We start from the raw sequence: 12859 nt of genomic DNA, 5'->3' as shown, positions 1-12859 counted from the left end.
ACAATGGGCAAGTCCATTCCGTCCAAGAACTTAAAAGACCGAAGGATAAGGCAAATTCACAACGGCATCTAATCGCGAGACGAAGCTATTGGTTTGAATGTCATGCCTAGATGCCAGCTGAGCTGGGCGTCCGGCGGAGGTGCTCGGCGAAGTTGGGCGAGCCTATCACCGCTGCACTTGGCCGACTCTCACTTTGGAAGGATGCAATGCACCAGAGAGCGCGAGGTCGAGGCTGGCTTTATATAAGAGGACCATGAAGGCAGTGTTTCTCCTCGTAGTCGTCTTCACTGTCCACAGTTTAGGATACGAGGTCATCAAAATGGCAAAGGAAGGCTTCAAAGACAAGGTCAAGGGCTTGCTGCATCCGCATGGCAAGACCTCGTCAGACTCGGATAGCGTCGTGTTTTTGATAAAGTAGGTCTCTACCCGTTGAGTCTCTGTGGTAAACTAACATCTGCCCCAGGAAATCACCGAGAGTGCCCAAAGAAACTCCTGAAGTCGCCCCAGCCCCATACAATGGTATGACTACCCAGCGGACTATGACGGCTTCACTAACTGGTTGCAGGCGACCAATGCTTCGGTTCTTGCTGCCGTGGAAAGGGATATGCGCGTTGAGACTTCCCCTTTAAGTGCTTTATCCGAGCTTTATTAGCGTTGGGTGGGGGGATTCCTGGCGTTTGGCAGAGGACTTTGGATATATATTCTCGCAGCAGGATCGCATGGGTACTCTGTTTGCAAAAGAATCTCATTCAACAGAGGTGATCAGACTGACTCGAGCAGAATGGCAGCACAAAGCTCAATTAGCTGATCGGGTTGATTGCTTGCAGAGGCTGGAGCGACGCTGGGAGAACCCAACTACAAGGTCAAGCGGCTAGCAGGACTGGGACGATCCACAGTCAAGCTAGGATCTTTCAGACTTTTTTATTTTTCTAGATACATACTGAATTAAGGTATTTACTGACGGGAAGGTCATCGATAGAACTATCTGATCGTACTGTGTAGAATGCAGCTGGGCAGACCCTCTTGGCCGGGGCAGTGCGGCGATCATCTCATACAGACGTCATTCCACCATGAAGGAAGTTTTATACTCTGCACAAGGAGTTCAACTCCCGCCCTGGACAATTCTATAGACTTTTCCTTACCGCGATACTCGATAGAATGAGACGATCCAGTGGCCTCCGAAAACCACGGAATAAAAGCAGCGGCAAGCGGCCAAAGATCCTCCTCACCAATGGCCGGTTCCCTGTCGCTCTTGACTTCGCGCGCCAGCTCTCTCTCGCTGGATGCAAGGTGTACTGTATAGACCCGATGAAGTTCCATGTCTGTCGCTTCTCAAGAGCAGTCGTGGCGAGTAAAGTGGTGCCTGCCCCACGCACCGACGCTCAGGGCTACGTGGAAGGCGCCAAAGCAGCCGTCAAGTGCTGGGAAATAGACTACATTCTCCCCGTGCACGAGGAGGAGTACTATCTGGCCGAGTCGAGAGATCCAGAAATTTTGGAGAAGCTGTGTGCGCCGCCCTGGGAGCTCCTTGTCCGGCTGCACAGCAAGCGGCACTATGCGCAGATGATGCGGGAATTTGGACTCGACGTCCCGGAAATCCATGTCTGCAATAACATGGACGATGTGAAACAGCTCGACACGGAAAACAAAGAATGGGCGTTGAAACCTGTCTTTGGACGAGCAAACACCAACGTCTACCACTTGAAGCCGGGAGAGCCGATCCCCGAGGATGTCCCCGTCAGCGAGGAGGTGCAGTATATCGCGCAGGAATGGATTCGCGGAGTCCGGTACTGCTCGTATAGCGTTTTCAACCATGGCTCCCTGAAAGCGCATGGGGTGTATCCGGTCCTGGAGACAATCGACGGCAGCTCGTCTGTCTATTTCCAGTCCTGCCCGCATCCCAAAATCAAGGAGTATGTGGAGCGGTTGGGAAAGCACCTGTACCCGTTCCATGGGCAGATCGGGCTGGACTTTGTCGAGACAACAGATAGGCTGGTGACCATTGACTGCAATCCTCGGGCAACGAGTGGCATTCATCTCTGGTCGGGGACTCCTGAGCTGGCGGGCGCATTTACGACCATGGACAAGGAATTCACCGAGCCTCCACGTGGGAAACTGGGCACTGAGATCCGCCGAGAGGTGGTCCCAGGGATGTTAATGTGGGAGCACAAAGATGCGACAATGCGGCGGTATCTGAAGCACATGTGGCGGCTGGTCAGGGCTCGAGATATTGTTTGGGACTGGGTTGATGTCATGCCGTCGCTCGCCTCTCCAGTGCTTCTCACATACTATTATATCCTATGTCACCGGCACGAGCTGGAATTGCCGGACCTATTCCAATGGCATCTGATCTGGGAGCCCACGAAAGAGTCGTTGGAGTACGTCAGAAAGCTTGACGAAAGCCTGCAAGGAAATAGCAAGCGGGATTCTTAAGGGGGTGGCATTTCTTCACAAAGCGTATTCAGTATATTGTTATTCCCATCCTTTCTATCTGTACCAGTTCTATCTCAATGTTTTGTCCAGCGTCCTGAGTGGAAACCAGCGATTTTGATTATTCTTACTAAATGTTAGATTCAGGCCAAGAGGTATGACCAGCCTGTGACGTCTTTTCCGACCCTGGCTAAAATTTAATTCCTCCTTGCTGAATCCCATTGTAGCTTGGAATAAACTGAAATCATGTCCATTCCGCCCCCGCTCCCATACCCATCTAAGCTCACCTTTTATGAGGTCGCCGATCTCACACGAAAGATCATTGCAGCGTGTGGGGATCACCGTATCCAGCAAAAGGAAAGCGCGCACGTACTGATGTCTCTTAGTGGGCGTGGGTGCCTTCGCTGCTGCGAAGTTCCCATTTGAGGCAAAAGAGGGCACAAAGTCCTTTCGAGCTCATGTCTCCCATGCTTTTCTGAGGAAGCTTACAAAAGCTCTCTCGGTGCGCCAGATACAGTCAGTACCGCATAGACGTGGCGGTGGAAGGTCACTGACAGCAGACCTCATACTAGACTCAGTACCACAGACGCTTCATACAAGAAATTCGCAAAGTCTCGAGGCATCGCCCCCTGCACGTCGACTTGGGGAGAGACTGGACGCGGTCACTGGGTAGGGAGCATCAGTGCCTCGGATGTTCTGGTGTGGTTTCACGGTATGTCTCATGCGACGTGTAAGTAATGCACTGACAGGGTGATGCAGGAGGCAACTACTACTCGCCGGCGCATCCAGCCTACTTTGATTTCCTCAACGGTATAGTCCACGCGGTGTGTCGCACAGGAAAGCAACTTTGCGTTTTTTTCCCAGAATACACTCTAGCACCACATGCAAAGTATCCATGTCAACTGCGCGAAGGCCTCGATTTCCTCCGTTACCTGGTAGAGGGTCAAAACAAAGCGCCTAGCAACATCATTCTGGCAGGGGACTCTGCGGGCGGCAACATGGTCCTAGCAATCCTCTCACACCTTTCCCATCCTCATCCTGACTCGGATATCCCTGGCGGGCCTTCTTTACAAGAGCCCTTAGCGGGAGCTCTGATGTTGAGTCCCTGGGTCACGTTCGATCAGACATGGGGCTCGATTGAAAGAAACAAGAGCAGGGACTGCGTTTCTCTTGTACCTTCTCGTGTCAGTGTGGAGTATTGGCTCGGTGAGAGGCCTCTAGATAACTACAACGAGCCCCTAAGGGCCCCGGTGAACTGGTGGGATGGTGTCAAAGCAAGACAGATGCTGCTGGTCACCGGTGGAGACGACCTTATGCTGGATTCACATCAAGCGTTTGCAGCAAACCTCAAGGTTTGTGTGGTAACCCCTGCTTGTGTCTCGGTTTAACGCTTAATTCTGCCAGAGATCCAACCCCCATAATACCCAAGTTGTCGTCGCACCCGGCGAAGGCCATATTGCTCCGATTTTGAATCTGATACTGGGTGACCACTCTGGATTTGAGTCTACGAGAGCCATTGAAAAGTGGACTCTTTCTGTCATAGACTAGTGCTATACTGTATGTTAATGTGGAAGCCTGCGACGCTGGTCTGATTTCGGAAGTCCACATCAACTGGCTACTAAGCTTCCCTTTGTTCTCACCAGCTCCTAAGCGATTTCACCCATGCCTAAGCTATGGCTTGCCCTTAAGGCACGCTATAATGTGACAACTCCTTGCCGTTTCACTATTAAAGAGTAGGCCAGAACCGTGTTCTCACTCTCATATGGAAAGGACTGTTCGGCTTGTCATAATTCATGCATTGGGCGTTAAACCTTGAAAGCAGCACAGTGGGGCCTTTCTAAAGAAACTATGTAGATAAATATATACATGCATATATCGGCGTATACAACGGGCTGAAACTGCCTGAACAAGGAAGATCATTAAATCCCAAATAGTAGCTTAGCTACATACAGATATTATGACCAGAAGCTTCTCTGTTAGTACAAAGACATCCGGATATGTATTGTTGACTTCTGGGTAGCGAGAGCAGGCATGAGATGTCGGCATGTCAGAGTATAGAAAGTATGTGTATTCTAGCTGGCTACCCCGTACGCTCACGAAAACCCAGCAAACGAGATGGTTCCACCAAGCTGAAAGATACCCTTATCCTTCTTGGCGTGTTCCTTGACCAATTCCTCTCTCAGCTCGAGGGCTTCCACCAGATCTATTTGCGTCGCAGACTCAGCGCCATCGCCTTTGATCCAACCAGTCTGCTGGGGTAGAACATTCCGCGTAGAACAAAGCTGGTAAGTCGGATCGACAAGAGACAAAGTGAGAAAACGGCAGTAACCGGGCTTGGACTTGTCCTGAAGCTGTAATGGACCCATTCGGCGTTGGAAGGCGTTGGGGAAGGAGATCAGGCGGCCCGGAGGCATCTCTATCTCCCCGAGCTGTTGCCAGGCCGGAGTATACTGAATATTCTCGAATCCGAATAGCCTTCCTATATACTTGACGTCCCATAGGGCATACTTCAAGATTAGGTCTTGATCTCCCTTATCTGAACCCCTATCCCTGTGGTCGGGGGCGGAATCACTTTCGTCGTTGTCTGAATCCTCGGCGCCGATTCGGTCGTAGACCCAGGTACGGCCCCCTCGTTTACACCTCTGCCGGAAGCTGATCTGCGGCCCGGACATGTTTTGCGAATCAAGCGCGTAGATGGCGTTGGCGACTATACGTTCGTTTGCATTTCCTTCGGTGTACCACTCCTCGCCGGGGAAGGATGGCGTCTCAGGGTCTAGCTCGATACTATAGATCCGGATAATAACCTGGAGGCCCTGTTCTCGAAACTCGTCCTGCAACGCAAGCGTGTAGAACTGGTGATCGTCAGCGTCCTCTTCCTTTGGCGCATACTTCCATTCGTAGGGTGTTAACCAAGGGTTTGAGCGAAAGAATTTAGACAGTTCATAATCCGGACTGCAAACGTAATCGTCGTGCGCCGGGCCAACGATTGCTTTCCCGGTCCTCCCTGCTTTCCAGTCCTCGTACGAGTACGCAGTTCCTGGGTCCGAGTGCTCAAAGACAAAAGTGCGTGCATACTTGGTCAAAGCTGTGCGAAGCAACCCCCAGCGGGCCTTCCAATCCCCCGGGATCCTTTGCGTTCTGACCTGATCCCAGTATACCTTGTCCTTGGATTCAGGTTCCTGAAGGTACGCCTCCACTTGAGCACACATGGCTTCGTATTCCTCCGCAGAGAGTTCGCCCTCGTCTTCCTTGCGGGGCAATTTTTTCGCCCATTCCGGGAACTGCGCTTTCCACTCGACTCCGTAGGTGCGGATCCGCATCGGTTCACGAGGACAGGAGATGCAATTCCCGTGGAAAAGACCGATCGCTTTCCCCCACTTGTTACGAACCAAAATCTCGTTCCATTGCTTGATGCTGCGCGAGAGCACGGCCTCGATCGCGGAGTACATCTCGCGGTTCGTCGGATGGAGATTGTTGATGTAAGACGAAATCCGAACATCCGTAGACCCAGGAGGACCAGCGAATTCCACTTCGCAGGGCAGCCACTGAAACTTCGAGGACCAAATGTATCGACCGCCGCCCCATGACCAGGTTGAGCCCCCTTTTACCAGTTGTGGGAGTTCCGAAACGACCGGGCCCTCTTTACTGCGTGACGACCAGGAATCCTCGTCCATTCCACACGATTGTCCTCCGACCAGGATTTTTGTTCGCCCATAGACAAGAGGAAACAAAGATGGGTCGACGAGATTCACCACAGCCGACTCTGACTTCTGCCGAATGGCTTGATGAGATAACAGGTCGACAGAATCCGACAGCTGTGACTTCAGATCGGAAGAGATTGCCGTATCGGATTTACAGACGCCGCTGCTCGTGTTGAAGACAACCAAGCGACCGTCTCGGTCGAACTGTCGAGCCTTGTCTTGCAACTCTTGCAAGCACCAGTCCCACGTTTTGTCATTGATCAGCGACGACGATGCAACGGCGTCTTCTCGCCATCGAGCGGTAACTTGCTGGTCAAAGATGGCGCGGTGCCAACCCGGCCGGTCGGTGATGGTGTTGATTAGATCTAGGATGGCCAGTTCTCTGGCCGTGAGAATGGGAGCATGCCAGTCATTTGTCCCTGTGGCGAATTGATCGCGGGAGAGTAACACATTGATGGGAAGACCATGGAGGCCGGGGACTTTTAGTGGGCTTGTTTTATTATCCAAGGGAGTCTGAATAATCTCGGCCATTGTTCAGTGAAATAGGGGTGAGTTACGCTGGGAATGAAGAAGACAGAAGAAACGTCGGTAATTATAAGAATAACATAATAGAAGAAATTAGGAGGTAGTCGCAGTAATTGTGGACCCATAGAAATTATCCTACTAGGTAAGCTAAACTGCTGGAAATTCTAGACCAAGCTAAGGGCACTTCTTCCTCAGTTCGGTAAGCGACTCGTTCGCCTCTCGAATGACCCCCTGATGGATCACGAATTTCAGGTCCACCCCGTCCTTTCTCTTTGCCTTGCGCAGTGCGTCCGCCGCCGTGTTGATTTTCTGCGCCAGATCCTCGACGCCCTTGTTCTCTTTCGCCGTTGCGTCCACGTCGTACGTGGTATATTTCAGCCCATCGGGCGTCGTTGCTGGCTTCAGTTCCAACTTCACCCCCGTTTTTTCCTCCAGCTTCGGGATGAAAAACTTCATGTTGTCCGCTCGGCGCACTTCACCCTCCAACTCCAATGCCTCGATCATTTTTCGCTTTTGGTCCTGGTATTTATTCTTCTTAGTAGCCGTCGCGATTCCCCTCATTCCCCGAATGGCGACAGCCACGGATGGAGTGTCCTTTTCTCTCGGATAGAGTCTTGCTTGGTCGTATTCGGCGCGAAAGCCCGCTTCTCGGAGATTCCTGGATGTTTCGACTAGGGGCGTGTCTCCGGCATTGTCGAAGATTTCCTCGAACCGGGGCCAGTTTTCTGCGTTGCGACCCCTGGCCTCCTCGGTGCTAATGTAATCCACAAAGTCGGCGAAGCTACACTCCGTCTTTCCCTCTGGTATAGGGCACCCAGGGGCAATCGCACGGCGGTCTGGGTCTGTGACATGCTCGCGTTCCAGCAGATAGGCTTGGTAGAAAAAGGTGGTTTCTGCTCCGCCGGCCTCGTTGAGCGCCTCGACGGTTCCGGCTAGCAGCTGGGAGAGCATGCAGAGTAGAAGAAATGGCAGTCGTTTCATGGTAACAGACACCAGGATTGTCAATTGGACGATAGGAAATGGGATGAGACAGGTATGCTTGGTGCTCACTTGCCTGCCTGCCTCGGGCGACGACCAAATTATATACTACTCTACGAAACTGAAACTAAACTACCGACTACCTCCCCCTCGGCTTCCTCCCCTTTTTACTCGAGAGCTTCCTCTGGTGGCCCGCTTTGGCTCAAGCGACTCTTATTATTACTACTAGATAACGCTCATTTGTCATCGTCCATCGAGAAATCAACGTTACAGTCACCGGTGAAGCCGTGTACAGTACGGGTCCATCAGCGCGGCTCCGAATATCTCCCGGTTGGAACCCGCTTGGCTTCGGCTCGCACTTGCGCTCGCTTGTTAGACGTTCCTGGACCTCGTATTATCTAGTCAGGGGATGCGTAGTTCATGGACCAGAAGGGTCTCGCAGTCGTGTTCGCTGTTGCTGGACCTCGTATTAACTAATTAGAAGAGAGTTCCTGGACCAGCAGGGTCTCCGCATTCCCTCTTAAGGTCTTCCTCCGTTGGACGTGACATTCCGTGTAACTACTAACTAGTCAAACGGTGCCTGGACCAGAAAAGTGGCGAATAGTAAACAAAACCATTTCGAGCCATTGTAGAGCTAGAGGGCGCGGTGACCAATGTCAAGGTGATGCCAAGGCAGCTGAGCTTGGGTCAAGCCTGGAGATCCACAGAGGCTCAAGAACTGCTGTCGGAACTTCCCGGCTGGAAATTTGATATCGACCCAGTCTCGCACCAAGGGCTCAGGGAGTGGGCCATTCAATGCCAAGGGTTCTCATCAAATACAGTATGAAAGAGCTTCGCTCATAAGAAAAAGCCCGTCAATCTCGCTAACTCTCTATGCGTGGTGGCTACCAGCGCTAGCGTAGTCGCAATCGGGCTAGGGCTAGCGAGAGCCCTAGGTTCCTGTCATAATATTGATCGGTCTGCTACCCGCGAACCCATTATCACATAGCAAAGACTGATATCGAAGAATCCTTAGAGTCGTAGTGGATATATGAGCGATTTTTTTCAGCTAACCGGAGCAGCCTAGACAGTATCAGGGGCTTTTGCGGAGCTTTTCTATGATGGTAATGGGCGCCAGGAGCGAGGGTACTTATATACACTCCCCAAGTACCTGTACTTCTCTATACCAAGCGTCTAGTCACCATTCCCTCGCTCTCTTTTGTCTCTGTTCTGTCCAACTCCTACCTATGTTTGCTTAACAGACGCTCCATTCCCCAACCACAAAACTCAAGGTTCTGAGGCTCGCCACAATGAAACCTCTACACTCTCTTCTGATATTACCATTCCTTATAACAAACGCCCTCGGCCTTCATCCAGTGGCAGTTCCAGACACCTATTCGTCCACTTACGAGAATCGGACCTTTAACCACAATGTTATTCAGGCATTCGCACGTCTAAACGGTACTTGGTCCGCGGAGATTCGTTCATATACAACGTTGGAGGATCTGGCAAGTATTCTATCAGGACAATCGGCTTTTCTCAGCAATTCTACACACTCTCCAACCTACACGAGTCATCGAAGCCATCACGTTCACAGTCCGTCCCTTAGACGCCATCGCCACCATGGCTCGTCCCTTGAGCACCGATCTTCTCACTCGACAAGTAATGTACTTGTCACCAGAGCGAAGGAGCCCAAGGCTGTTTTTGCGCACTTTATGGTAAGCCTGCCTATATATGTGGTGTTGTTGGTAGCACCTCTACCTCTGCCTGATGGAACTCCGCTGCGACTCTTCTCGTCATCTCAAAATCATCCACTATCCCTGAACTACGCTGTCAACATAGTATCTGGCCGATCAAGCTAACTCCTTTGCAGCTCGAAAACGCCAAAGACTGGAACCTAGGAGCCTGGGAAGACGAAATCACTCTCGCCCGCACAGCCCACATCGACGGCTTCGCACTCAACTTCGGATCTGGCGTGGACTACGACGTAGCATTCCTCAAGGCCTTTGTCGCCGCCAATAAACTAGGCTTCAAATTCGTCTTCTCCTTCGACTACGCCGGCAACGGCCCCTTTACCATGGATACCGTGATCCAAACACTCCGTGACTGGGCGTCATATGACATGTACTACCAATTCCGCGGCAAGCCGCTGGTCTCAACGTTTGAGGGGCCAGCGAATGCGGCGGACTGGGCGGAGATCAAGGCCGCAGTCGACTGTTTCTTTATGCCAGATTGGTCGTCGCTGGGGGCTAAGGATGCGCTGGCACTTCAAACAGCGGATGGGTTGTTTAACTGGGCGGCTTGGCCGTGGGGGAATACGGATATGGATACTTATGTTGATGCATCGTATTTGGATTATTTGGAGAGGGATGGCGGGAAGCCTTATATGATGCCGGTTTCGCCGTGGTTTTATACTAATCTACCTGGGTATAATAAGAACTGGCTCTGGCGCGGTAAGGAATATCTCTAACTCTTGTTTGTTTTGGTTCGTTGTGAGATGGAATTTCCTTGCTGACAGATGACCGACGAACCAGGAGACGACCTGTGGAGAGATCGCTGGGAAGAGGTCATGGTCGTGCAGCCGGACCTCGTCCAGATCATCAGCTGGAACGACTTTGGAGAGTCACACTACATCGGTCCGCTGCCAAAGGGCGACTACAAGGCCTTTGAGGTCGGAAAAGCCCCCTACGACTACATCACCGGGATGCCGCACGATGCCTGGCGCAAGCTCCTCCCATACTGGATCGACACGTACAAAAAGGGCAAGGCACCGATCTCGGAAGAGCTGGTCGTTGGCTGGTACCGTCCGAACCCGGCCGCGGCTTGCAATAGTGGCGGGACGTCCGGCAACACGGCCCAGCAGCTTCAGATTGAGTTTGACCCTGCAGAAGTCGCGCAGGATATCATTGTCTTCTCCGCGGTTCTGGCCTCCGACGCTAGTATATCCGTGACGGTGGGTGGAGTGGCACTGCCCGCGGAATGGGAAAACAAACCCAGCGGCGGCGTGGGTGTTTATCATGGAAGCGTGGCTTACGGCGGTAATCGCGGGGCTGTCAAGATCGCCATCTCGCGCTCCGGAAAGACGATTGCGTCGTTTACTGGGACGGACATCACCACGAGCTGTCCGGACGGGTACACCAACTGGAACGCGTGGGTGGGGAGTGCCACCGGCCCGAAACTGGCTGAAGCTGTGTCGCCTAAGCTCGCCGTCGACGAGCAACAGTGTATCCGGGGCACGGCAAAGGGCAACTTCAAGGGCCTTTGCGAGTTCACCTGCAGCTACGGATACTGTCCCATCGGCGCCTGTGTCTGCCTGGAGCTCGGACCGCCCAAGGAGCTCCCGGAGCCAACGGGGGTGAAAGGGTACCCGATTGCGGGCGAGGGGTCCAGCTATATTGGTCTCTGTGACTTTGCCTGTAATTATGGCTACTGCCCGCCCGGCGCATGCGGGACAGCTGAGGTTGCCCTGACCGAGCCCACGGTGTCGCCTTTCCTCCCATCTGCCTGCACTTCTGGCACCGGGCAGGATAGCTTTATCGGCCTTTGCCAGTATGCATGCGACTTTGGATTCTGTCCGATCAAGCACTGCACCTGTACCTCGACCGGGACATTGGTCCCTCCGCCTGCTCAGGATTCAGACTACGACGGTGAATGGACATTAAACGGTGACGACTCGGGCCTCTGCAGCTTTGCCTGCTCACGCAGCTACTGCCCCGAGACCGCCTGCAAGAAATACCGCCCCAACGAGGTCGTCATGTGCAACGATGACTCCGAAGACCCCCAATGCCTAACAGACGCCCTCGCAGACTCGGAAGCATGCGACCTGTCACTAACATTCAACACAATGGCCGATCTCGAGAACTCCCTCTCCACAATCCCCAGCGGCTGCACCGGCATCCACGCAATGCAAGTCCTCCTCAAACTCCTGAAGGACACCAAAGCAAACTACACAGCCGTCGACAACGACTACGACTACTGGTTCAACTACTACGTCAAGTACATGCACCGGGTCGTCCCGGAGCAGATCTGGGACTTTGTCTCCTACGGCGACAAAGGGCCGGGCAATAAATACTTCGACTGCACGCTTCGAGACGGCGACCACCATGACCCGCAGACGTGCCCTGTTGGATCCATCGCGATGTCGTACCACGTCGACTACGACTTTAATGACGAGGAGGGATTCTGGAATGCCGTGGCCGAGCGCGGGATCCAGAAAGACTGGATTAGTTTCGAGGACTGGGATATTGCAAAGCCTTGTCCGCTTAAGAATCCTTTGCGGCCGGATGCGTGCCGGGATGGTATGGTTGTGTTGGAAGATTACCCGCATCCGGCGGATAATATGACTTTCGCGAATCCCAAGGATATTATAAGCAAAAGTAACGGCAAATTCGACCAGCTGGAGCTGGACATCGTAACGACCTGGACTGAGATGATGTTTGGCTTTTGGGATGGGGACTACGACGATGCAGTCGAGGCTGTCTCACTTCCTGTATTTATGCTCGCGCAGGCAGTCGAGTCAATGGAGCAGGTCAAACAGCTCGGCAAGGAAGAAAAGGAGTACGAGGAGACAGAACTAATCATGAAGATTCTCACCGCTGTCCTGGTCGTTGTGCCCTTTGCCGGCGAGATCGTCGGCGAGATTGCGGGCCTGGCTTGGGTGGTGGAGGCCGCGGTCGTGGTTGATATTATTGGCAACGCGGCGATGGGCGTGTATGATGTTGTCAAGAACAAGGGGAGCCCGGCTATGGCGGTGCTGGATTTGCTTCTGGGTGCTGCGGGGGGCAGGACGGGGAAGAATTATTCGAATGCGGCGTCGAAGAGGCGGGAGATGGGGGCGGAGGGTGTGAGCAAGATTGGGGATGTGTTTAAGCGGCATGATGATGCCCTGAGGAGGGTGATTCCTGCGGACCGGTGTAAGGCTTGATGGGAGGTTTTATATCTAGTGAGGGAAATTTGTTTCTCATGGCCGTAGCCTTCTGAAGCTAAGTAGTAGTTTAACGGCTACAGGTGCTATAGTATATCTCGAATATAAAAGCTCCAAATGCAATAGCAGTGACATGTAGGGCTGAAAAAGCATAACTGCCACCCTTGTTATCATCATCATATACCCATACTCCCAAGCAACATTTCTATATTCACTGCAACAATCAACTTCAACTTAATTATCGCCCATCATTTCACTTCCCCTTATTCACCTTCCCCCAATCCACAAGCACATCCTCACACATCCTCTCCATCGAGTACGT

General features: G+C 52.6%; 6 protein-coding genes across 6 annotated transcripts; 4 read left to right on the top strand and 2 right to left on the bottom strand.

Moving 5' to 3' along the window:
• Positions 1–319: 319 nt before the first annotated feature.
• BDV17DRAFT_288066 (uncharacterized protein) lies at positions 320–615 on the top strand (the record flags this gene model as incomplete). Its single annotated transcript, XM_073761311.1, has 3 exons — positions 320–414; positions 464–519; positions 566–615. The coding sequence occupies 3 exons, from the start codon at positions 320–322 to the stop codon at positions 613–615; spliced, it is 201 nt and encodes a 66-aa protein (XP_073619388.1).
• Positions 616–1103: 488 nt separating this feature from the next.
• Positions 1104–2541, top strand: BDV17DRAFT_254670 (uncharacterized protein). Its single transcript, XM_073756805.1, has one exon. It carries the CDS (start codon positions 1159–1161, stop codon positions 2431–2433), a length of 1275 nt encoding a protein of 424 aa, XP_073619387.1. The 5' UTR covers positions 1104–1158; the 3' UTR covers positions 2434–2541.
• A 135-nt stretch (positions 2542–2676) lies between these two features.
• Positions 2677–3978, top strand: BDV17DRAFT_300675 (Alpha/Beta hydrolase protein; the record flags this gene model as incomplete). Its single annotated transcript, XM_073764108.1, has 5 exons — positions 2677–2761; positions 2817–2946; positions 3003–3142; positions 3190–3782; positions 3835–3978. The coding sequence occupies 5 exons, from the start codon at positions 2677–2679 to the stop codon at positions 3976–3978; spliced, it is 1092 nt and encodes a 363-aa protein (XP_073619386.1).
• A 188-nt stretch (positions 3979–4166) lies between these two features.
• On the bottom strand, positions 4167–6701 carry BDV17DRAFT_254669 (DUF4246 domain-containing protein). Its single transcript, XM_073756804.1, has one exon. It carries the CDS (start codon positions 6660–6662, stop codon positions 4524–4526), a length of 2139 nt encoding a protein of 712 aa, XP_073619385.1. The 5' UTR covers positions 6663–6701; the 3' UTR covers positions 4167–4523.
• A 129-nt stretch (positions 6702–6830) lies between these two features.
• On the bottom strand, positions 6831–7637 carry BDV17DRAFT_288062 (uncharacterized protein; the record flags this gene model as incomplete). The annotated part of the gene is made up of 1 exon (XM_073761310.1): positions 6831–7637. One exon carries the CDS (start codon positions 7635–7637, stop codon positions 6831–6833), a length of 807 nt encoding a protein of 268 aa, XP_073619384.1.
• Positions 7638–8755: 1118 nt separating this feature from the next.
• On the top strand, positions 8756–12810 carry BDV17DRAFT_300670 (glycoside hydrolase family 71 protein). The gene is made up of 4 exons (XM_073764107.1): positions 8756–9331; positions 9472–10066; positions 10148–12456; positions 12586–12810. The coding sequence occupies exons 1-4, from the start codon at positions 8924–8926 to the stop codon at positions 12601–12603; spliced, it is 3330 nt and encodes a 1109-aa protein (XP_073619383.1). The 5' UTR covers positions 8756–8923; the 3' UTR covers positions 12604–12810.
• The last annotated feature ends 49 nt before the right edge of the window (positions 12811–12859 follow it).

The sequence above is a fragment of the Aspergillus undulatus genome, assembly GCF_047715775.1.
Source record: "Aspergillus undulatus strain CBS 261.88 unplaced genomic scaffold BDV17scaffold_6, whole genome shotgun sequence".
Lineage (NCBI taxonomy): Eukaryota > Fungi > Ascomycota > Eurotiomycetes > Eurotiales > Aspergillaceae > Aspergillus > Aspergillus undulatus.
The sequence above is the reverse complement of the archived record's forward strand: the minus strand, read 5'-3'. Positions and strand labels throughout refer to the sequence as shown.